Below are 26,071 nucleotides of genomic sequence, written 5' to 3' on the forward strand. Positions count from 1 at the left end.
AATGATACAATCAACTGGATTCTCGAGGAATCGGTATTACATACCCACTGATCGATTTTACGACTGTGTTCATTCTCGGAGAATGAGTGCGTCCTTGGGTTGCGGCCAGCTTGATTTCTTGAGAAATATATTTGTACAAGCAGTTGCACTAAACCTGAACGACTTCCCGGTAATACCTTGTTCAATGAAGCAATAACAAACACTGTACAAAAACAAATTCAGTGAACACGACAATTCATTTAAAGATGTAAATCACTTTCCTTTACTTTGTTAGGTTTACTTGCAAGATTGAAGGAAATCACTGTTCATACATTGTAACATTGGCCCCAATATTGAATATCGCACATCGTAGGAACTAAACTACATGTTGCAATTATGCCTACGTTTAATCTCGCAAGACTTTTGTAAAGGGTTAACATATGATATGCACAACTAAATCCGTCAGTTTCTCATGTAAATATTATTCAAAAAGACATATTCCTAGACTACAACACGTAAAGCGGCGTAAGGTTATACACTATTAAAAAAAACAGCATAAAAAAGGAAGTCCATGAACAACAATGCTTCGTTCATTTTTAACACCATCACTCAACTGGTGTTTTGTTCAAGACGCATATTATATTTACATATATTTACTTGTAAATGACGTAACTGCCAAGAATCAGGTATTCCTGAACAGAGTCTGTGTATACTCGCTTTACAAACAATCTGTATCTATTTACATGTACATGTATCATGTTTTCTACATCTCGTTTCTTTTTTTAAAAAGTTTTATTATTCTGTCTATTTGACACGTCTAGGTGCTCTTTTATTGAAGCATTATTTCAGTAACGTATGTTATGTAGAAAACTGAACTGTTTTGTGTGCAAAGAGACTTGATCACAAATGGCATTAATTCCAACATCGCCAGTGACACTTTCTATTATTTCACGTCTGAATGAAAAAAGGGGCACACGGAAGATGAGAATGCAAAAAAAGAATACTTTTTACTTTAATTGTATGATTAATGTGTATACTTACACTTAACAGACTGCAATACTCGGGTATCGAAGGAGTGAGAGTCCATAGACACGTAGTCCTGTGTGTAACGCCGGGTAGATCATGGTGTCGGAGTAGACACACACATAGACCTGGGTGTAGAGCTGGGTAGATCATGGTGTCGGAGTAGACACACATATAGACCTGGGTGTAGTGCCAGATAGATCATGGTGTCGGAGTAGACATGGGTATTCCTGGGTGAAAGGCTTGGGAGATCATGGTGTGGGAGTACATAGACATATAGACGTGTGCGGTGTGTCTGACTACACAAAACTAGATAAAACGAAACGTGAATCAAAGGAAAATAACGTAGGATACACATGTTTGCATATACTTGTATGTATGCATATGACTGACACATCTAAGGTCAAGCAGACTGATCTTGATTGAGAAAGTTAGATATCAGTTCATGCTGCTCTTACAAACATGATGAACAAAGACATACCTATATATCTGTCATATGAGATTATGGATAGTGTGTCAACAATGGAAGGAAATGCCATCTGAAATTTACCAAAAAATGTAAGTGAAATGTTAGACTTTCTCATTGATAACGTCTTTGGTGTTTACATTATATACAATCGAGCGTTCTCCTGGTACCTGGATTTCAGTTGATGTGTACATTATACAATCGAGTGTTCTCCTGGTACCTGGATTTCAGTTGATGTGTACATTATACAATCGAGCGTTCTCCTGGTACCTGGATTTTAGTTGATGTGTACATTATACAATCGAGCGTTCTCCCTGTATCTGGATTTCAGTTGATGTGTACATTATACAGTCGAGTGTTCTTCTTGTATCTGGATTTTAGTTGATGTGTACATTATACAATCGAGCGTTCTCCTTGTATCTGGATTTCAGTTAATGTGTACTTTATACAATCGGGCGTTCTTCTTGTATCAGAATTTCAGAAGTTTTTGATCTAGGTTAATGGCCTCAGTAAAGCTTTCTAGAAAGGTTTCCTGCTCTGGGAAAAAATTGTGAATCGTTTAAACTGTTTTTTTTCATCGCGTTATTTTTCAACATTATAGGTTGAATTGTCATTTTTGATGATTTGTTTCACCAAGTCCATGGAGAAAGGTACCAGAATCTGCAAAGTTGTGTTTTACGTTGCATGTGACCTTTAGGATATAAAAATACCTAGACTTGGCATTATGACAGGTGCCACTGGTAGGGCAGGATACGCTCACCTGTTCGCGAACTCCTGGTATCACGACTACTTCCTAATGATTCATAAACACATGTTCTGTCATCGCATTGCATGGTAATAGTCACTGGATTGTCTAGTCCAGACCATATTTGTTTACAAACAACATGGCACAGCTATCTGTTCATGACACAGTCACAGCTGTACAATCAGTTCTGCCTTTCTCAGTGATTGCCCATGGACGTGAAAAGGGTTTTGTCACTTCTGTATTCCCTTTTAGTTTCTTGTACTATGCACACGACAATGATGTATACACAGGATGATAGAACATGATCTTGGAACTGACGTGAAAAATGTAGTCACAAATATCGTCACACAGAACAATCACATGCAGCGTTTTACTAGATTCACACACACTATCCACGTGGGAATAGAATTTGGGTCGTCGGTGTAATGAGCGAATGCTTTTACCACTAAGCGATCCCACCACCCCAAGTGGATGAAGAGGAATATGTGGGATTATATGGGATATGAAGACCCGGGTGTTGGGTCCATATAGGTCAAGTGGTATTTGTGTGACATGTAGGAGATTTGTGGATCATGGAGCATTTTGTACTGAGAATTGTAAGCCTGACAATAAGAAAAAATAAACAGATTTTCTGAATTTTCACATTTCTTTGTTTCTAGAGATGTTGATGCCAAATGCCGCAAATAAACGTACGTCGAACTAACTGAAAAGATAGAGTGTTGTCACTGTCTCTGTCTATCTATTTTGAGAAACAAAAGCCCAGAAAATATTACATCACGACTTACGCAGCAGATCGTGCTACAACAAAGATACATTATGCTAGCTAGTGCAATAGGACTGAAAGGCAGACGAAAGGGCACTTTTGCAAAGGAACATTTGGAGAATATATCAAACGGTTACAAAAAAATGAATGATATATCAACAAAATTCATACAAAATTCACATGAGCGAAATACTACACAAGTGTAAGGTCTTTTAGGACACATAGAACCACCTACCTATACCCAGATCATTGACATTGCACTTCCACTGCAGCAAGTATGGTACTATATCTAAAATCAAATGTACCAAAAGACATAGAACAGAACGTGGGTTAAAAGACTGGTTAGATGTTCTTCCGTGGCCTCCAGAAGGGCGGAAGGTCAGTGGTTGGATCACATGGCTGCCTCACACCAAACGTTGTCACTTTGTATGACGTTTGGTATTTACATATGATACAGGTCTACTTCGTCGTGTAATGGGTCTGAGGAGGTTAAACTGTGGCAGGCACCGCTAAAACGGCATTATCCTCACTAGTGAACAAATCAAAGCTCACACTAAAACGCATACTAAAACCCACATATGCCTACACTACTCTGCTACTCAATGCAGTCATCTTGGATTACGTGGATACGACGCTGAACCCAAAACACGTTTACAAATCATTCTGCAATTGTGATGGTTGACATTACTGTCGTGGGAGTCGACTAACTTGATCGGGTTGACAGACACACTGACTTTGTTCTTGCATGTTTATGTGTTTGCTTGCTTGTTGTGTAACGTCATACTCAGCAATTTTTCAGTTATATGGCAGCGGACAGTAAATAATGAAGTCTGAACCAGACAATCAGATGACTGACATTATGCGATTTGATCTACTAAACATCGATCTGTGCAAATGGGTTCCAATCACATATGACAATCAAGTAAGCGAGCCTGACCGCCCAATCGGGTTAGTTGGCTTTTGCGACAAGCATGGCTTGCTTAAAACCAAACCTAACACAAATATTCACTTGTTTAGGAAGACATGAAGTATCAGGTCTTAACTCGATTATTTACATACTGCAATCACCTGATGATATTGCGGAGTCCGACATTACACAAACAAATGTGTGAATGAGCGAGCGAGTTTAATTATACGCCACAGTCAGCAATACCCCAGCTACATGTCAGCAGTCAGAAATTGAGTCTGCACCAGACGATCCAGTGATCAACAGCTTGAGTATTGATGTGCTTATCTGAACCGATGATATGTGCTAAGCAAATGAGCGAGCCTGGTCACCCGATTGCGTTCGTCGCCTCTTACGACAAGCGTAGTCGCTATGTTTAAAGCATGGGTTGCTGAAGATCTATTCGACCCCGGATCTTCATGAGTCTACACATACAAAACATGCAAATATCCAACAACAGACGTTCACGAACAAAGTGAGCTGATTCTGTACCACAATGGTACCAGTCACAAACACAAGGTATAGCCAAGAATATTGTAATTCGTAAAGGTACAGGAATATCCGGTACAAGTTAACATTTGGATCGGAGAAGACACAATCTGAGTCCATCTTGATTCAGCTGGGACCTAGGATTTCTAAGATTAAACCTTTCTCTGTTCTATATTTTGTTTTTCCTTCAGACGGGGCTGCCATTACCAAAGTGAAAGTGTAATATTCTTTAGCGATTGGCAAACAGTTCGTATGAAACCCATGTTGCCTCCTTCAATCTTCTCTCTTATCTGCTTACGAATCTCTTCACGGAGCAAATCTTCTTTCCAATGCTCAAATTCCATCTGTTTTCTTTGCAATTCTTCCATTTTCCCAAACTCTCTTCTCATGTTTTCCTCTACCCCCTTTAGCTCTGCCCGTCGTTTCTTTTCTTTTTCTTGACGTTTCTTTTCCTTTTCTTCCATTTGTGTCAATTCCACCGCTATTAGACGTTCTTTCAACTCCTCTACTTCTTTCTGTTTTCTTGATGTCAGTTCTTTTTCAAATTGTTTCTCCATTTCAAAATACCGACTCTGTATCGTAGCCTCGAGGTGTTTCTGTCGCTGTCCTTCAAGGTTTTCCTTCTTCTCAGCTTCTTGCAGACCAGCTTCACATCTGCGGTACATCTTATTTGTGTAGCACTGACCGCCATTTTCACCAACCACCAATTGTACCATGTCTATCAGGTCTTTGGTAAATATCTCTTTCTCGTCACTACTCCCTCTGTTGTTGACAGCTATAAAACGAAAACATGCGTCTAATATGAACTTCTTCATTTCCTCCGGGCAACCTTGTACGTAGTTTTCAATAGTGTCATCCCCTGCTTGCAAGTCATCTTTTCCAGTAAATACAACAATGACGAATCGTTTAGCTTCTTCTCCAAAGCACTGCAGGAACAGTTCAAGAGTTTTCCTGTCTTCGTCCTTCAACCTACCTATTTTGACGACGAAAAGGATGGCGTGTATCCCAGGGGATGACATCCCCACACATTTCGCAATCTCTTGCTTGATGTCTTCCTGTGATCTGTTTGCGTCACAAAAGCCTGGGACGTCAACAAGTTGCAAGTCATAACCAAAGCGTTTAACGCAATGCTGCTCACAGCGCTGTGTAACAGATTGTGCACTCGGCTTTGCTGTGAATATCCCGGCTCCACATAATGTATTCCCTGTTTCACTTTTACCTACTCCAGTCTTTCCAACAAGTACCATTCGAATTTCTCTCTCCAGAAAACGAGTACGATTTCCTGTGAAAGAGAATAATCATGGTCTCACATACTCCTTTAAATAGTTGTATCACATTCAGTATACTGACACTTGTTTTGTATCCAACTGTCAATGCTAGCTTTTCAGTGTAATTTCAGCTTACTAATTCTTGTGCGCATGCATAGGATCACAACCTGAAGATTTACTGACACGACTGTAATGCTTTCGTTTCATGATAATCAAATCACAAAACAATCTGATCAATGAGCTGAGATAGGAATATGGACGACTGTGAATAAGCAGGAAAATACAGGAAAAACATCATCGAAAATCTACCACCAAGTGTCCATGGAGGTAACCATGGTCTGTTGTAATAAGACACCAGGTGTTTGCGAAGAAGGTAGCATTCAACAGTACGTCCATAAAATGTAAGCATTCCATTGTACAATAATGAAAGAATGGTGGACAAATATTACAGTTTGACACAGTTCCACATATACACTTAATGTAGTTTTAAAGCAGTTTTCTCATAAAACGTTAATACATTTGTGGATATTGAACAAATACCTTTTTCAGCCATTGCGAAGTGTTTTGCTCCTTGCAGTATTCACCCAGTCTGTAATGAAAAGAACAGTTTCAACATCACTGTGCATATTCCTGTCCAATATGGAAATTGTGGACATCGTTGATCTGTTGAAACCTCAACGGTTGTTTATCAGCTTTGTAAAGTTATAGTTTATAGTTACTAGTATATTTTAACGTACAGTTATTCAACACACATCATGTGTTTAGTCTGTTTGTGTCTTCCTGCTTCCATGAGCTTGTGTTTGAAGAACGAGGCATATTGAATTGATTGTGATTCCATACATTACCTTGTACATTTTGTTTTCAATAATAGACGCCGAAACAGAGACATGCTTAATGTTTTTCAGCTTGACCTGAGCTACTCTACATGTGCCTGAACGAGTAGGCCAATTGGCGCAACGACAGGTCGAGTTAACATAATTACATAGGGGAGCTGAGAATGTTGAACTGCGACCTTGTCTCGGCTGTTCGGAGATGTTCATTATCAAATGACAGTGGTGCATATCCTCACACATATATACCCAAGCAGTTGTGACACAGTCACCCAATGCAATACTATTCACTTAATCAGGTGAAGCTGAACACACAGTAGTAAACGAGGCACGGCGGTGAAAATTATCACATCACACTGTTATTAGGAAACTGATTTGTCCAGAAAGCGTCCGCGCTAGGCCAGTCTGACAAAGTATTTCACAAAACGAAACATGCGGTCTTTATAAATACACACTAAGGATACAAAATGAAAACAATATATGTTTTTGAAACATTCTTTGACAGGTTTATTTCAACACGCCTGTGTTCGCTTAGGAATTCCTCAGCAGGCTTGTCACTGGATCGTTTGTGACTCGATCATTTATAGACCGCCAACATAATACTCTGTGGTGTGTGTGCTGAACGTACATCACCCAGTTAGAGCTCATCCCCCCGAACTTGTGTTTCACTGCACTACTAACAGTCAAGAAGGGTATTAGTCTTTCAACGCTGCAGCCCAGTTAGCCATCCTGTGGTAGTCAAACCAGCCTTACTGGAGATGGAACCTGCCCCATGGGAAGGCACAGAACCCGACCAAGAATATCTTGGTCAAACCATCTCAGTTCCACACTACTTACGTGCGCAAAAGCCGCCAAATGACTTGATAATCACAAATAAACTGCGAGTAGCTTAAGCTGCATTTGGACAATGCCATCCCCGTGTATGCTTGCCCGACGGAGAAAACTATCCGAGACCAACTCTGGCCAGTTCAGCCGACAAGTGGTCCCAGTCAAAAACCATAGCGTGATCAGAATGCTGAAGTGGCAGCAGACCCAAAACTTCTAATGGACGTTCGCGTCAATCTGTTTCCTCTTCTTGATGGAAACTCGTCCTTAGTAGTTATGTGGTAGGTGTTCTATTACAGAGTACTCTATTGGTTTAATTTTTGTTTAATTCCACTCCCAGCCTCCAGTAAAAAGTGATCCCATGAACGTGTAAGACGCATACATGAAGACGTGTAAGGAAGCATACATGAACTGTGTATTTGTACGTGAGAACCGGGAGCGCAGATAGCAAGGGGATTTAGGTAATTAATTCATTGTCCTAACTTGGCTGACATCGGACAGCCTTGGGGTTGTGTTGAATAATCACAAATGGGAACTGTCAAGAACGTTTTTGGTCCAGTGGGCTTAAATGGGGAACCCGTGGTCAAGCTATTGATATTAGCTAGATGCTCGCTGAATTAAGTTACAATAAGTTGAGTTAGGTCTCATGGTAGATGTAGAGATATCACCCAAGTTATGAATGGGTAAATATGCATCGGTTTATATGTGGCTGACATATAGGACAAAACACGCATCCGAGGTTTTGATAGACAATGTAAAACCGGAGGAGGGGGGATGCCCCGACCCCGATGGCTTCACATTGTTTACCAAAACCGAGGAGAAGTTTTTTCTCTAACATATAAGCCATCAATGATGGCTAATTACAATATGGATGATCATTTAATGAAGCTACATAACAATAACTGAAAACGTAAAATCAATTTAATGAGAGTAACTATTAACAGTTTCGTCGGCCAGGTGGCCGTGCGGAAGAGTTGCTGCCTACGAATCTGAGATTTGCGGTTCCAATCTCACTGGGAAAACCAATTGAAGCTTAAGATGAAGATGAAGCTGAAATTACTTTTTTTCAATTGATTTCAAACACTCATGTTTTGTTTGAATGTTGATGGTATAAAAACTGGGAAGCGGTCATACTAACAATAAGTAAAGCCTAGGGAGAGGTCTTTCTAGTGAAAAGTAAAACCTGTCCTTCCAAAACGAAAACCTCAAATGCGTTTTTTTCTGGGAAAACAAAGGATGACCTAACAGTAAGAAGTGAGAAGCACACTTTAGGTTTCGATTTCTTGTCCAAACATGTAATAATAAATAAGTATCAGCAATACTCACCCGCTGATGTGCTCGCCCTACCTCGGTCAGGATCCAGCTGTAATGCAGCATATCGCGCCCGTCCCTGGTTTTATACTCGAACATTTCAGATACGGTAAATCACATGACCAGAGCAGTTCACCAGACACACCATCTAGGTCGGGTAAGAGCCTCGTCCATTGTATGTGCAGGCAAACAGACACACGTGGATGAACACGTGATGTTCTACTGGCGTCGGGTAGAGAAAAAAACAGACATTACGTGTATGGCTTAGTTCAAAGAAGAAATTGGCAGCCATGGTGTTTGATGGTCTCACTTATCGGAATCACGTGTCTCGAGGAGCAGACGAACACGAAGAAGTGAACGAGGTGCGGACGGAGAATCTGGTTGATGTATCGATTGGCCGTCAAATTGCCTTGGACAAGCACAAGTTCTGATCTGCGGGTGTGTACACACACACCATAACACTCTCACCACCGAATCTGTCCAGCTGTCTGGTGCCGTTAGGAGCAAAACGTTCATAACGTCGTTATAAACAAGGCTCTAAAAACACCTCAACTGAGGAGATAATGGGATTCACGGCTAAACCATAGGCGCCTCTGGTTTGCCAGGTTCCATTGCAGCACCGTATTACACCATCTCACAAGGTGTGTGTGTGTGTGCGTGGTGGGGGGTGGGGGGTGGGGTGGGTGGGGAACCTATGGACGTTTGGCACGTATTCTACTTTTAGGAGACTGTACCTGATTGTCGGATCAACATTTTTCACTTGTAGTAAAATGTGTGTTTTATTAATGGACAGTAGGATTTTACATGACATTGCTATAACAGAACAATTTCACTCTTGGAATCGAGGCGGGGGCCGATATAATATATAATATTATTTACGATGATAATGGCACTTCGACCACAACCTCGCCTTCGAGAAAGAAAGCGTTATATTCATGCAAAATCCTTTGGGCAGCAATGTGTAGTAAGCAGTCTTTATTTTATAAATTCAATAAACTTGAACTCCCATTTTCTATCCTGGAAGCTTGGTAGGGGGCGAACCATCCGATTTAGTATATACCACAGACTTCCACAACGCTCGCTTAGCACACTCAAACAACTAATTTAAGCACAAACTACGGGTCCGGTGGAAATCTGTACATAGTGACACCATCACCCGATCCCAAGGAGCAACTAACGGCAACACACCGATTCGGCATGCCTTTGGTGACGTCGAGAAATCAGCAAAATGACGAGCTTGCTACACATTTTCTATACAATTAATCACGTCACGTCCGGGTCTATGGCGACAGTGTTATGTAACTGTGTCTGTGTTTTCGTTTGCGGGCGAGAGAGAAGCAGACGGCTTTTTAGCAACTTTTGAGCGCTTGGTATTATTTAACCACAATTTTTTTTTTAAATGGTGTTCCGTTTATGACTAACCAGAAGTCTTTCATATGCAGTGATAAAAAGAGTACCAAACATTGAGTTTAGTTGTTCTTTAACGGTGACATAGAGATGCGTCTTCTTTATAGAGCTGCACAGAGAATTGTAATTAACGAATATGTAATGACGTGGAACAATCTAGTTAAATCTGACACCACACAAAATGGAAGGAATAAGTTGCGTCAATATAGACATTTCAAATCTGAATATTCTACTGAGGAAAATCTTATGTGCCCTATGCCTCGTGCCCACGGGAGTGCCCTTGCTAAGTTCCGGACTGGAGTTGCCCCACTTAAGATTGAGACCGGACACTATGAAAACATCCCACTGTGTGGAAGACGTTGTTTTAATTGCCTTGATGAGATTGAAGATGAGCTCCACACGCTACTAAACTACTCATTGTATGAGAGTGAAAGAGAGAGACTGCTAAATGTTTGCATGACTGTCTTTCCTACTTTTAACATGTTATATGACTGTGATAAATTTTATCATATACTATCAAGTCCAAGTGTGATGTTTGAAACGGCCAGAACCTGCAATAACATTCTTTTTGAAAGAAGAAGTATTTTATAAAAATAAAGTTTACCTATTCATATTGTATTGTATTGTATATATTTGCATATATCCATTTTAATATTTACTGTAGCTCTTTTTTGTTGTGTCTCCCATAAATCGTTGTACGATTGGTCGTATACAATTTTATTTTGTCAAATTTAGATGTTGCAATGAATTTTATTTGTATACGAGTGAGACGTTAAGAAACATATTTTTCTTTCTTTCTACACCTTTCTGTAGGATTTCAGTTGTTACGACACTCAGCGAACTTAATCAGCTCTTGAAAATAAACCGGGCTCAATCTTAAATACTTCGCTGCCACCATTTTGGCTACACTGATTACGTAACGACCCGAGATATACGTTCAGCGGCTTTCAGCATGACCTTTGGTAGGGTTCACAGGGTTCACAACTTTAGGAATAGATAGCTACGTACTATAGTGGTTAACTTTAAAAACCACAGAGACATGCAGAGATTTAGTCAAGAAATGCGCAAACAAGCTGAAAGGATCACGGATCTATATAAACGAACAGTACCCGCCCGAAATCAACGAACAGAGGCGACAACTTCTTCAAGTTATGAAAGCTAAGGGAGCTGAGGGAAGGCGATGTAACCTGGTGTACAACAGACTGTACGCGTACGTCGACGTACAGCTGTACAAGCCCCCTGTATAGGGACACGAAGAGGGTGGAATTAGAATCCTGGTATGGAATTGCAACTGACTGACACATTCTAAGAAAAACTCGGATAGTTTCTGTAAACTAATAGATAATCATGATAGTGTGGTCTTGGGTGAAACATGGACAAACACAGAAAGTAAAATTGAACTCAGTAATTTTAAAGCATTACCGTTTCATCGTGCCTATGTGAAGAAGAATGCTACACGGAATAGCGGTGGAATGGTTGTATATGTTAAGTCATGCTTATCTGCATGCGTGTCAATTCTTAGAAACGATCTCAACACACTAATCGTGGCATCACAATTAAAAGCTGCTTTGCAAAAGTGTTTTCATCTGTATTGAATAACAGACTTATGTTATGGGTTGACAAATATAACGTCGTTTCAGATGCTCAGTTTGGATTCAGACGTGATTACTCTACTGTGGATGCATTATTTGTACATCGGGGACTTGTCAGCATCTATCTACAAGAAAATACACGCCTTTGTTGTTGTTTTGCTGACCTTGCAAAGGCGTTTCACAGTGTCTACAGAGATGGCTTGTTGTTTAAATTACATAACTTGGGAATACGTGGTAAAATCTGGACTATTATAAAGGCTCTGTATGCCGAGGTTAAAGCATGCGTTAGATATTAAGGTAATCTCTCTGACTATTTCCATGTTACTGTTGGTATAAAACAGGGTGAGGTATTGTCTCCCACATTATTTTCCTTGTTCGTCTAAGATCTCGAAATGAAGCTCCATGAAAACGTCGATAGTGGACTTTGGCTTGAATATGTTAATCTGTTCCTTATATTGTTTGCCGATGACATGATCTTGCTGGCGGAATCACCGTGCGGACTTCAACACTCTCTGAATAGTTTGCATGAATACTGTGGTGACTAGGGCCTACAAGTTAATAGTATGAAGACAAAAGTCATGGTTTTCCGCAAAAGACGAAAATTAAAAGAGGATGAACATTGGCATTTTAATACTTGAGGTTGTAGATGAATTTAACTACTTAGGTAATATGATTACATACACAGGTAATTTTGGATTTACTCATAAAATGTTAGCGGGTAAGGGTTTAAAAGCTATGAATGTTCTGCTACATAACATCAGAGCTGGTCACTTTACAGCTAAAACATGTTGTGGTCTGTTTGATTTCTTTGTTACATCTTCTATGCACTATGGTTGTGAAGTCTGAGGTAAGCAAAATGCAACTGAAATGGAACGTGTACATTTTAAATTTTGTAAAAAAATATCCTGAAAGTTCACCCCAATGTTACATAGTTATCTATGAATTGTTGTTATCACAATGCAATAATGACGTCAAAAACTGGATTGTTTATGTTAAAAATGTGTTATTTAAACATGGGTTTGGATATATTTGGTGTGGCCCAGGATGTGTTGAGAATAGTACATTTTACAGTCGTTTCAAGACTAAAACGTTTAAACGTTTAATCGATTGTTTTATCTAAAATGACATTGCTTCAAGTAGTAAATTATGACTATATAGTGATATTAGATGTAACTTTGGATATGAATTATAGTTAGTTGCTGTACATCCAAATACTGTTAGATATTTAACTATGTTACGAATTTCGTGTCATAAATTAAAAATTGAAACTGGGCGCTTTGAAAATATTGATAGGGAGAAAATATATTGTATCTACTGCAAAGAAAATAATGAAAATCCAATAGAAGATGAATACCATTTCGTTTTAATTTGCCCAAAACATAAAGTATATCGAAAACAGCTGATTAAACTATATTTTTGGAAGAAGCCAAGTATGTTGAAATTTTTGGAATTATTAATTGACCCATCTAAAGATAATATTGCAAGATTGTGTGAATACATAAAAATATGCATGTAAGTACTCAAATGTTTTGTCCAGCCTCCATTTATACATGTAAATCAGTATGCATATTCCAACAAATAACCATATTCTATCATGTATAGTTTGATGCAAAATGATGACGAGGGGTATATGGCCCAAGTCTTTACTGAATAAAGAATCGAATCGAATCGAATCGAATCGAATCGAATCGAATCGAATAGCTTTTCGACGAGTTTCTTCTCCCCTTCTATAGGCTCCCTGATTGTAAGTAATATATTGAACTCCACCTCGCGTCCAAAAGTGAAATTGTTATGTAATAAGCAATGTCATGCAAAATCCTATTGTCCATCAATCAAATACATATTTTACTGCCAGTGGAAAGTAATTTTGATTGTGTAAGTCTATGAAAACGAACTTAAATAGCATTTATCCTCAGACGCTATTTTTGAAAATCATGAAGTCACGGACTGAAGTCCATTTGAATTAATGAGATTAGGGTTTGTTTTCATCAAGTTAGAAAATCAAAACTACTGTCTATTAGTAGTTAAATATGTATTTGAATTATGACCAAAACGATTTTGCATGACACGACTTGTAACATAACGACTTCTTCCACGGAAGCGAGGTGGGGGTCGAAGTGAAAATACACCGCGATAAATTTCTTCACTCGCTAAATTCATTTGGTTTGTAAACGTTCACTCACCAGAATGTAGACACTTGTCAATGTACGTCTTTATATTTGGTATTATAATCCTAATTATTTTATAATCATACTTGACAAAAACAACCCTACAAACTACAGGGGTATCACACTAACATCTTGCCTTGGTAAACTATTTGAAAACTTCTTGATCAAACCAATTGAAAATATACTGCTCAAATCTAATCTGGACTTTCCTGATAAGCTACAACTTGGATTTCGAAAAGGGCATGGTGCTATTACGTCTGTGTTTACTCTCATGGAGAGTATACAATACTTTAGCCACAGAGATGCCCCTGTCTTCACAACCTGACTCGACAATTCAAAATCTTTCGACAGAATTTAGCACGATGGTTTGTTCCATAAGCTTTATGAACTTGGTATTAGAGCAAATACTTGAAAACTGTTACATCACTGTCATACCAATAGCCAATCATTTGTTGCATACCATGACTAGAGATTAGAAATGTACTTGATCAAACAAGGTGTTGGACAAGGGAGGGTTATATCCCCTTGTTTCTTTTTCATATTTATTAATGACCTAATTGCATCATTAAGAGAAGCGAATTGTTGTATCCGTGTCTACGGCATGGATGTTCCATCTGTCTTGCTTGCAGACGATACTACGCTCGTGAGCGCATTCCCTAATGATCTACAGGCATCACTTGATGTTGTCTAGTCATACGCTCCTGAATGACGTCTAACATATAACCCATCAAAAAGTACATTCATCGTTTTTAGCAAAAGAAAGAACTATGATCTAAACTTCCACTGCAGCCTTGGTAACATACCAATCCCAGTACCAGAATCTACCATATATGGGGGTGTACTCTTTAAAGTAACCTCTAAAAAAAGACCAGAAGTGAAAAGTACTGTCAGAATGCAAGACAAAATCTAAACTCACTTAGGTCTATTGGACTGAACGATTCTGGCTTACACCCAATCACTTGATTTGGCTCTGGATGATCCTTAATACTAGTATCTATGGCTGTGAAGTACTGCCAAACATTACAGGCCAACAAGCTGACACCTTTGAACAAACACAGAGGTACTTTGCTCGCCTTGTGCAAGGTCTTGATAAGAGGTCATCATCAATATCTACTACTGCAGACTTCGGATTATGGTCACTAATTGGCTATATCGATAAAAGTAAACTACTATTTCTTGGGAGACTGTGTAACACTGAGTGTAACGACTTTGCAAAACACATCTGTGCTGCTATTACAATCCCAATACGATCTAACAACATCTTTGGTGATCTCCTGTAGGTATCTGAAAAGTATAACCTAAAGACATGTATTGACAAATATATTGCTCAAGGCATATTTCCACCAAAACCTGTACGGAGACGTATTGTCTAGTTATGAAGAGCAATTATGGCGATCACAAACCTTCTATCGCTCAAAAACGTCATTTTACGCAAAACAGTTCACGCAAAACAACGATTGATACACTTGAAGCTGAAAGTTAAGTAATATTTGATATGCAAGATTAACAAGATATATTATCATTTCCCCTTGGAGCAGAAAACGACAGTTTTAACTGTATAGATTCAACACTGAGAAACCATTTTGTTACGTTTTTCTTTGTATGTATATGACCTGAATCATGACCTGAATCATGACCTGAATCATGACCTGAATCATCACCCTGTGAACTGTTATACAGAATGATTCTCTTTATGTCATCAACTTCTTTACATACGTCTGTAAACATCCAATTGTTAATATTCATGCACATGTTGTAATGATATGATGTTTCTTGTTTGTAATCTTCGGTAACTACTGGAGGAAATAAAGACATAAAACTAAAGTCCCTCACCCGTCGGAACTGACAGACTGTGTGGTATCGGGCAACAATTTCCATTACCGGTTAAAACAACTGGTATGCAGATGGAATCTGCAGGTTCGTTAGACTTAGAAGTGATGGGGGCCTCTCTCCGGGGTCAGATGGTCTTAATTTCTGTTATTCAGAGCATGAAATGTCATTCTTGATTTTGATGGTTTTTAAGAAGATCAATAAATAGTTTTCGACCATTTATTTTGGTAATCGTCTTGTGTCTGTTGATCACACATTTGTTACTATTTGTTGCTGTAGCTGTTTTAAACTGGATTGCGGCCTCACGTGATGAATGTTTACCAATTGCTGCCATATTGTATGCAGGCACTTCCCAGTTTGGCAGTCATTAACAGATATCACCAAACCCAAATGATAAATGATCGACCTCATTCAGGACGTCCAAAGTTAACAACAAGACTACAGGAACCAGGAAACAGAAATGCAACAGTCAATCAAATTGCAGCGATATTTGGCTTAAATATGACGAATTTCAAAACAACAACATCCAAACCAATATGAAACTATCTAAATTAATTATTATCTTTGTACTGCCCTTAGACAAATAGTAAATCACATTTTGCTACTTGCAAAAAGATTAATATATACTTCAAGCCTGAAACAGCAGGATATATTCTGTGCTGAATTCCTGAAGTTACTGAAGGACACATGATATACGGAAAGATTTGTTGCAATGAAAAATAACAACCATAGTGTTTTTACTAGGAAATGATATCATCTAGATACGATAGTCTGATATCTTTAATTAAACACATATACAGTCTGACCTACTGAAACTAATACGCCCTCTGCAGTAATGATATTTATATCCAGTTTCCATCTGCTTATATATGTACACCACTCATGCGTATACAATTTGATGATGTAAATGTCAACACATGTCCTTCTTCTGCCTGTAATACAACCTGAAGTGGAATAGAAAAGGTACCAAACAAAGGTAGCTGCGATTCTGTATCAGTATCAAATTAGTTGTGTTAGAGTTACGGTCAGAAAATAAGGAATCGCCTCCATACAGTTCACTTGTATGCTCGACCACACCGGGTCGTGCCATCCTTGGATGATCGTCACACGGCTGTTTGCAAGGAGCTTAAACAACAATTGTCCCGCCAAGATCAATACTGCCAATGTTGACATGAGACATTATCCTCTAAAAGAACATACATACAAGTCAGTTACAGTCCATTACTATCCCCTAAGTAATACGTTCGGCTGTTTGCGAGGAACACTGGGAACATTAGGAAGTTTGTGTATCTTTTAAACCCAAATAAACGGTTCCTATAACAATTGCGATTAATCGATAAATGTTAATTATCATGCACGATGTGAGTGTTTGGTGTATAAACCAAATTTAGCCTTCAAACAAATGACGATAGGTAGATCGAATTATCGTGTGTATTGTAAATGATGATTGCTAGTTATATGCAAGAAAGCCGTACCTTCATACTGCAACTGCTGTATTTCACAAGCCACTGAGGAAGTACAAATCTTAATTCTTTCATGTGCAATAAACTCGATTATGAGGGTGACCCTGAGCAGGAGTATGTCAAATCTTTCATTACAAATACCATCGCTAAAGGGCCTCTTTCCTCCTTACTCGTTGCTTTTTCTGATTTTTTCCGAATATGCAAAGTTCCGTAACGGGAACGTAGAAAGTGTCTATACAGTAAGTGACCAGTCATATAATATTCATGACTAACGCTTATTTGGAATTTCAGTCACATCGATATCCCTTTTGTGTTGCAGTATGTTGACGTCAAATAGTTCTTTACAAATACTATCGACAACTGGACTCTTCAAAAATGGAAAAAATCAATAACAGGAATGAGGAAAGAGTTTATCAACCTTCTGTACAAGTTTGAAAACAAATGATTACGCGTCGAGGCAATAGCTTTTGGGCACAAAGGTTTTTTGTGGCTCATCTTTTGTTCGGAATATGCCAACATGGCTGCTCGGAATAGCCTGTCAAGGACATTTAGACGAGTCCACAAGAGTTAAAAACAAAATATAGAAATTTGATCATAAGAAATATCTATCACCAAATTGATCGAGGACTGGACTTACTCGCCTTTGTGTGTACACTGATCAGTTCTTCGTTAGCATTAACAATTGCTTTATATCATAAAACACAACAGCAATTGGCTTGGTGTGGTGTTAGCTGTTCGGTAATACTCGACACCCATATATCATATATGTTTTAGTTTAAATGTCTAATTTTACAATAGAAAGGCAATGGTCTTTGTCATCAACATGTATGCTATGTGTCCCAGTGACATCCGGCCAGATACATCAGATTTGAGAACCAATTCCGCGCTGGGAATGGACCACGTGTATTAAACTGGTTTTATGAGTGATTCGGTTCACATAAAGTCATTGCATACACCGGGTCATAAATGATAGGGCATGCATGAAACCATTATCGTTTAAAGACCTGCGGAAATAAAAAAAAACAAGAACAGTTGTAATCCAATGATTTCCTAGATACAACAGAATATAACCACCATTATGAAAACGGAAAGTGAATTTGATACCAGGTGGTAGGGCGACACGCATGCGCATACACCTGTTATTAAATTTCGCATTCCTTTTTCACAAGGCATGTTTGTGGTTTTGTAATATCCGTGATTTCCACTTTGTATTGTTTCTTTAGTCCGTTAGTTGATAATATTTTTTTGTAAGTAAGGCTCCATGACTGATGCAAATGCACAGCGATGACAGCACTTCTCCTCATTTCTGACTATTTCCCTTGGTCACAAAGTAACCGAACACAAAGTAACAACCCTAGATTCTTAGAATGTTGAGAGCTATAACATCACATTTATGCGTATACATGGCTAAAAAACATGTTTTCTTCTAGATATCTTGTGTAGTCGTCTGTGAACAGGCTATTTTGTGAAAGTCACCTCCCAATAGTGATGTCATAGGAACGTCAGCGTTGTTATAGATATTTGGTATTTTCACTGAGGTGACGTTTAGCGAATAAAAACGGCTCAAAACACACCAATTCAATCTATCCTACTGTTTACAGTTTCAGTCCTAACGTTTCTTTCGTATTTTTACAACTCATTTCTCATGAACGATTAAATTCGTAAAATGTTTGTGTGTTTGGATATTGCATCAAAGTGTATTCCTTAAACACAATAACCCTGGGCCCCTCAGAGAGTTATAACCCTCGGTCTCTCAGAGAGCTATCGTAATGCTTCGACTGTCGTATGCCTATGTTCCAAGACCTGGATTTTCGAAGTTCTCTTAGCGCTAAGATAGTCGTAACTACCATACATTAACATTAACTTGCGACTATCTCAGCACAAAGAGAAATTCGAAAAGCTAGGCCAAGTACTGGAGGTAAGAGTGTTCGTGATGGTGTTTCAAAGTAACAATGGGTCCTGTAAGTTTCAGATGTCTGTCTGACCCTCTGAAGATTCACAGGACCTACAGAATCAAATTAAACACACATTTCAGATTTAATATTTCTCATAATTAGCATTGAAATTATTAACATTATATAATGACAAACATTATAAACATAGATTTATAAACAGTGAACAAGTGTCACGTGCCATAAATAACAACCTCAGACAAAGGTATTGTGATATATTCAGTCAGACACTGGAGCCAGCAGGTTGAGGACTTCTGTCTGACCGTTTGCAAATCTGCCGGATTTGTCAGAGGATCAGACACTATTCATGAACACTGAGGTACGACAGTCGTACGATATCTTTGTTAAACTGAACCAAGGGATTGCTTCACGAGTCACAGTGGTCAGTGTTTGACAGTTGCAGTGTTGTTTCCGGTCAAGTCAACTTTTGCGGTAAGCGTTAATTGCTGATGATTAACGTAGAAATACCGCGTCCCCCTTCACGATAATGTATCTCTACGTGTGGCTTGAAGTGTATTACATCTGAAAAGGGCAGGGGGATAGTCTAGTGGATGAAACGTTCGCATGTCACGACGAAGACCCGGCTTCGACTATCCACATGGGCACGATGTGTGCAGCCCATTTCTGGTGTCCCCCACCCCAACAAAACAATCGCAAGTCTCGAAAAAATATATCCCATAAAAGTAATCGTTCATGTTTATGTCGTCTATCTAAAAACCGTGACAGAGTTGCGTTTATTTTCCTTTTCAGTATACTTAAATCCGCTGCTGGGCTATGGAAGTCTGTTGCACTTCACCTCAGATGTGCCCCTCGTTTGATTACTTTTAAATCTGGTTTGAAGACCCATCTGTTTTATAATCACTGACAATTGTTCATCCATTTAGAATGGCGAGGTTGAATACAATGTAAGTGTCTATATCATTCTTATCGTCACTCTTGCCTTCGTGTGTCATCCAGAAGGGCGAGGTTGGATACCATGTAAGTGCCCATATCATTCATATTGTCACTCTTGACTCCATGTGTCATTTAAAAGACCGCGGTTGAATACCACACATGAGTTCAACGTCAGAACGATCACGATCGTGTCCCTTACATTGCTTTGACCTTTATGTCAAAGAGACGATGTATCCTACAAAGATATATCTCTGTTTAAAACAAGACATGCATCAGCTGAACATATTACGTTTGATATTTACTGGTGGAACGTCAAATATCATGAATAGCTATCGATAATATGTTACAAGACCTTTAAATGTTTGTGGGTCGAGCCACATCAAAAAAATCCAAAGTTCCTTCTTCTGGACGTAAAGATGGCGGCGCCAGTTCCCAGGACTCCCCCAACAATGACCATGGCGACACTCACACCCACGACAGCACCTGGAAGAAAATAATACACAAGTTTTAAACATCAACAATGCGGATTATATTTTGTCAGTTAATCTTAAATTAGTCGCGACGGGTAGTCTCGTTGTGTTCACTCGTCACTTTGAAGACCCGTGTTCGATTCCCCACACGGGGACAGTAAGTGAAGCCCATTCCGCTGTGATGCTGCTGGAATAATGGTTAAATCGGCGTAAAACTATATTTTGTTACTCGCCCGTTGAAGATACTGCACTGTAATACTTTTACAACAATATTACACTAGTGTAATACCGCTAGACATATGACGTCATGAGGGTTCAGAGTTGTGACGTCACAATGCTAATACCGCTGATGAAGTGGTACTGGACCTCGTTTGACTTGAGGAAAACTGGGAGTCCTCACACTGTAGCCGCAGTTTCTATCAATTTGTGTTGGACGTAATAAACAGAATACTAACCTCGCTTCCGTGAAATTTATAAGATTATACGAAAATCCCTCGAGATTGCAGAGATACAGTTACTCCCTAAGTTTTAAACTCACCCGGAAGCAAAATGGGAGAATATCGGGCCTCGTATAAATGGGGTGTTCTGTTCGTGCTTTTTCAGAGTGACTATTGGTAGCTTAAATGAAAGATCAGACGTACTTTAATTCGAAATGTTTTAGTCCACAATCTGCACTTATAATAAACCCCTATCGTCCACGATTTGACCCTAGTTAAAGGCTGTTTCGTGTGTTTCGGTTTGAACCGTCCGATGACCATTCTTGATAGTGGATATAGTAAAATAGAGGTCGGTGGATGGCAGTAAGTGTCAGGTGGGTCACCATGAAACAGAGGACCAGTCCACGGCCAACAGTTACCATGGTATAGTGGCGTGTCAATGGAGATACGAAAGAAGGAAAATAATTGTGGTCTGAGACCTGATTGGGACCATCTATTTGTGAAGCAGGAAAAGGTGGTAACAGGGGAATGTGGGGCCATTGTCACAACACGGTGCACTAATCAACTTCAGCAAAAATGCATACTAGTGTGTGGTCCATTTGTGTTCAAATCAGAAAGATGAATGATGAAATATCTCGAAATAGGAATGAGTGGGCAAAACATAAATATGACACATGGTCCTGAAACCTGTTGGTGTACCCAACAGGTTCTGAGATCTGTTTTTTGATCAATCATGGTCAAAGTTATTTAAGAAACATGATTTCCGCGAATGATCTGCGAACAAGCCGTTTGTTGACTGTCTGAAATAATTGTACTCCAGGCTGATGGCCTACATGCTCCAGAATAAAGATAGCAGGGACAAACACGCGTTTCCGTCAGTCCATATCTTACCTGTCTTGTATCCTCCCTGGCTGTTCCGACACAGACTGTTAGCCAGGGATGGACCAGGAAGACCTTGCGTTGTTACATGGGGTTTTGATGAGCGGGGCACATGGGTAGTGAAACCTTCAGAGGTAGAGGGGGAGGTCTTTCTCCCTGGTGTTGTTTGTGTGATTCCGGATTCAGGGATGTTCGTCCGTTCAGACGGTTTCACTGGTGTTGTTGAGGAGGAGGTCTTTCTTCCTGGTTTTGTTTGTGTGATTCCGGATTGAGGGATGTTCCTCCGTTCTGACGGTTTCACTGGTGTTGTTGTTGATGCGGTTGATGATGCTGTTGATGATGTCACAGGTGCAGCCGATGACGTACCTGATGCTGCCGATGATGTATCTGGTGATGTTCTTTGTGTTGGTAACATTGTCGCTGATGTTGAAGTTGTTTCACCTGGCTCTGTATTGTCCCGGAAAGAGGTAGGAATAGCAGGAATCGACTACAAAAGGTAAAAAATATGTTGGACTAAAAGATTGAGGTTTTGTTTGTTTACGTTAAGGCAAGTGAAAGATGTTTATTGTGTCAAAGGCCATCGGCCAATATACCAGTTAACATAAATACTCTTGGTGAGATTATATTGAAATTTGTAGATACAGTGTAAATGTTAAAGAAGGATAGCATTCCTTTAACAAGTGGTGGTAGTCATTACGACGTTTTAGAGTATGGTAATGTTACATTGAAGAATTAGCCGTTACAAGTGATGTAAGAAACCCCCTGTGAACCAGGAGAACAGAATTAGGACAAGTCTAAACATTCAAATATTATTATTAGCAAAGAGAGCAAGTTATACAAAGTCACAAGTCAATTTCACAATAGCGATTTCAAATGCAATACAAATAAAACAAAATCTCTAGCAATGGGTCACAAAATATAATATAGCAAACACCAAAGTATTAGTGTGGGGGAGAAACAGTCATGCAGAATGTAACACAGGGAGCGGTCTGACAGTGACTAATGTTGATTCAGACATTGGCAGCGACTTATGATGATACTCCAGTAATGTGTGCCCCCCAGCCCCCTCCCGAAAGTTCTGGCACATACGACCACCGCCAAACCTCGGAAGTAACAAAAAGAAAACCAAGGGCAGATAATTTCCGGACAGCCTTCTACCAAAATCTTAAAAATGCTGACCATCTATTATACGAAATGTGACCCATCATAATTATTATTCAAAACACTGAACGTTGTGACCCAATAATAATTATTACTTACGAGTAATTAACACAATATACAGAAAATACACACTCGTAACAATAATTAAAAATCTGAAATTCCACTTAACCAGTTATGTTTAGTCCAATTCCATGTTTAACAAATAGAGATACGTTCATAGCATTCAAATGTTTCATGGGTATCATTCAAAACAGAAACTCGTCTTTGATGAGAAAAGTTCTGGTATATGTTTAGTTCGTATTTCTTCATAATCAGGATATTCAAAGTTACAGCTATTTTGTCTCATACAGACGAGTTACATATTGGACACATTCTTTGTATTCTTGCAAGTGATAAGTCCCGTCCATAATTAATTAATCAGTTTTGACAAGCCAATTCTGCATTTAATATAAGCGTTTTGGGGGGTTACTATTTGTTAAAACTGATAGCTATTTTTGTTTTCTGGCTGTAAACAGGTCTTAGTTTTAATACCAACTGTGATCGTCTAGTGGTTTTACTGTCCTTCGTCGACAGGGTCTTCATAATATACATATATATTCTTTTTGTCACGTATGTTCTCGTCACGATATGGCTGCAATATTGCCGATGTGACGTTAAATATTAACTCACTCACTCACCCATAACGTGAACAGTTGTCTTTAAAGTTAGCTTGCTATCCTTTGTAGATCATATTTATTGCTAGCTTTCGAAAATCAATTAGAAATAAATATGGACTGCCAGCAGATTGAATAAATCATACCCAACCACATCCAGCTAATGTTTCAGCAATTCTGATTAGAAGACATGTGTCAACTCAACGAGTCAGACCTTTTGTTAGTTGCCTCTTATCTTCACGGGTCACCGGGTCTTAGAAGCTAATGTCTAAGCGTTGGCATTACATTTCATAGGACAAGGATGAGGAACACATTTATGTTACGTTCGGACTAGGATGAGGAACATTTCTATTGCACGGGACAAGAATGAGGAACATTTCTATTACTCGGGACACGAATGAGGAACATACTTCTATCACTCGGGACAAGGATGAGGAACATTTCTATAACACCACACATTTCTCTTACCTGGGGCAAGGACGAGGATAACATTTCTATTACGCGTGACAAGAATGTGGAACACATTTCTATTACACGGGACAGGATGACGAACACCACTGGGCTCTGAGCCTTTACTGTACAACATACCACAGCCTGATTGCCAAAAACTGCGGGGATGAGGAAAGCACTCTCCTTCACCAGTTTTGCAAGTGTGGCCACAGCACTGTCCAGCGACGTTTCTTTGGCGTAGGTATTGACGTCACCTCTGATGGGAACAGTACCCAGCAAGGTGAAGGTCACACTCACGTTGTTCGCGACGTTCAACTAAAGAATTCAAATAAAACAGTTTCAAGTGAAGAGAATCATTGACGATCTCATGGCCGTGCCACACCAGCTCAATATTAGGATGTAAACATATTTTGGGAATACATTTGAAACAAATGAGGAAAAATAAGGTGAAAATACTTAGTCAATGATTTTAAACAGGCCATAGATAGGAATACTTGCCTGAATGTGAATGTAATTAATATGGAGATATGAAACAAGGAACAATTCTTACCTGTAGGTGAATGTCATTAATTCGGAGAGGTGAAATAGGGAACAATACTTACCTATAGATGAACGTCGTTAATATGGAGAGGTGAAATAGCCAACATCACTTTTATGTATTTGAAAGCCATTAACACGGAGAGTTTAAACCATAAGGAAAGTTAAGCTTTATGTGAAAACGTTAAGAAAAGCGTGCCCATGTAAAACCTTGCAAATGGAATAGGGAATATACGAAGAGCACTTACCTTAATGTCAATGTGTTTGACACGGAGTGGTGACACTTAAAGGGAGGACGCTATGGCGTATAATGTGCCATGTTTGAACGTCTCGTTTGGAAGCTATCTGTGATCTGTAGGAGCCTGCAGAGGGGATGTATTCCATGGTATTTATTATCACTGTAAATGTAGCATTTCAGCTATCGTGCCATGTCATTTTACAAACGCCTGTTTTTTGTGTCCAAACGAAAACAATATGACTAATGGTCAGATGGCGACTACATTTTCTGGCTGTATAACAAAGGTCTATAATTAATAGAACCGGGACCAAACAAACCAAAGATCAATAACAGGAAGAACATTCTATACATCTGGGACATCGCGACGTGTGCAGATCGGGGTGCCGATCCCGTTACTCGACCCTGATGAGAAGCATAGGCTGCTGTAGATGATAACCCAGATCGTTCCGGGAACGTCACTTCTTGAACCAGACTATGGTGGCGAAACGGGCCAGTCATGCTTATGTGTGTTTTTGTTATTGTACCTCCCAGTCCATAATATTCCAGTTATGTGATGCTTGTTTGTCAGTAATCCCCCCTCACCCCGCCCCCTCAAATAATAACGAAACAAAACCCCAAACCACAAACAAACGAACAAAACCCCCCAAACATTAAGAAAGCAAAAACCAACACCCCCGTAAAAACACCCACAATAAACAAATACCTTTTCTGATAACCTCTCGAACACAAAATGTCTATTCACTTTTGTTGAGTTTGTTTACATTCAGCAATACTCCAGCTATTTGGCGTCCGTCTGTAGATAATTGAGTATGGACCAGACAATCCAGTGATCGACAACATGATCATCGATCACCACATTTGGCATACGACGACATGCCTCAACCAAGTCAGCAAACCTGACCCAGCCGACGTCAACGACGTCACAATGGAGTGCAAACATTGAGGTGCAATTACACTATCCGTTTGATGGCGACATAGTGATAACTAGTGACGTCACAATGGACTGCAAACACTGCGATGCAATTATATTGTGCATGTGACGTCAAAAAGGTTTGCAAGTCAATTTCGCTGACGCGACGGTCCGAAATCTTTATAGCCATATGCTTCGTTGAAGTCCGCTTTGGATGACAGGCTTTATAGCTCACCAGGTACAGCAAACTGTAGCACCCTCTTCTTTTAATCTGTATAGCAGGAGCTGATGTCCCAGTCGAGGAGGTTGGGCTTGGCCTGGGTGTAGTTGTAGATGTTGAAGGTGTTGCTGAGGTTGTACTGGAAGAGTGAGTGAGTTTACTTTT

General features: G+C 39.4%; 2 protein-coding genes across 2 annotated transcripts; both read right to left on the reverse strand.

Annotated features, from left to right (window-relative positions):
- Nucleotides 1-2,572: 2,572 nt before the first annotated feature.
- LOC137260151 (GTPase IMAP family member 4-like) lies at nt 2,573-9,135 on the reverse strand. Its single transcript, XM_067797849.1, has 3 exons — nt 8,661-9,135; nt 6,220-6,268; nt 2,573-5,693 (listed from the first exon to the last, which is right to left on the reverse strand). The coding sequence occupies exons 2-3, from the start codon at nt 6,230-6,232 to the stop codon at nt 4,615-4,617; spliced, it is 1,092 nt and encodes a 363-aa protein (XP_067653950.1). The 5' UTR covers nt 6,233-6,268; nt 8,661-9,135; the 3' UTR covers nt 2,573-4,614.
- An 11,195-nt stretch (nt 9,136-20,330) lies between these two features.
- On the reverse strand, nt 20,331-25,274 carry LOC137259341 (uncharacterized). Its single transcript, XM_067797021.1, has 4 exons — nt 25,173-25,274; nt 24,140-24,316; nt 21,750-22,224; nt 20,331-20,434 (listed from the first exon to the last, which is right to left on the reverse strand). The coding sequence occupies exons 1-4, from the start codon at nt 25,272-25,274 to the stop codon at nt 20,331-20,333; spliced, it is 858 nt and encodes a 285-aa protein (XP_067653122.1).
- Between the last annotated feature and the right edge of the window lie 797 nt (nt 25,275-26,071).

This window comes from Haliotis asinina, chromosome 13, assembly GCF_037392515.1.
Source record: "Haliotis asinina isolate JCU_RB_2024 chromosome 13, JCU_Hal_asi_v2, whole genome shotgun sequence".
Taxonomy (NCBI): Eukaryota; Metazoa; Mollusca; class Gastropoda; order Lepetellida; family Haliotidae; genus Haliotis; species Haliotis asinina.

Coding starts and splice junctions, on each gene's coding strand:
- LOC137259341 (XM_067797021.1), bottom strand. CDS start 25,274: ATGACTGGCCCGTTTCGCCACCATAGTCTGGTTCAAGAAGTGACGTTC. Junction 22,225..24,139: donor TTTTTGGCAATCAGGCTGTG/GTATGTTGTACA, acceptor TACCTTTTGTAG/TCGATTCCTGCTATTCCTAC. Junction 20,435..21,749: donor CCAGGGAGGATACAAGACAG/GTAAGATATGGA, acceptor ATTTTCTTCCAG/GTGCTGTCGTGGGTGTGAGT.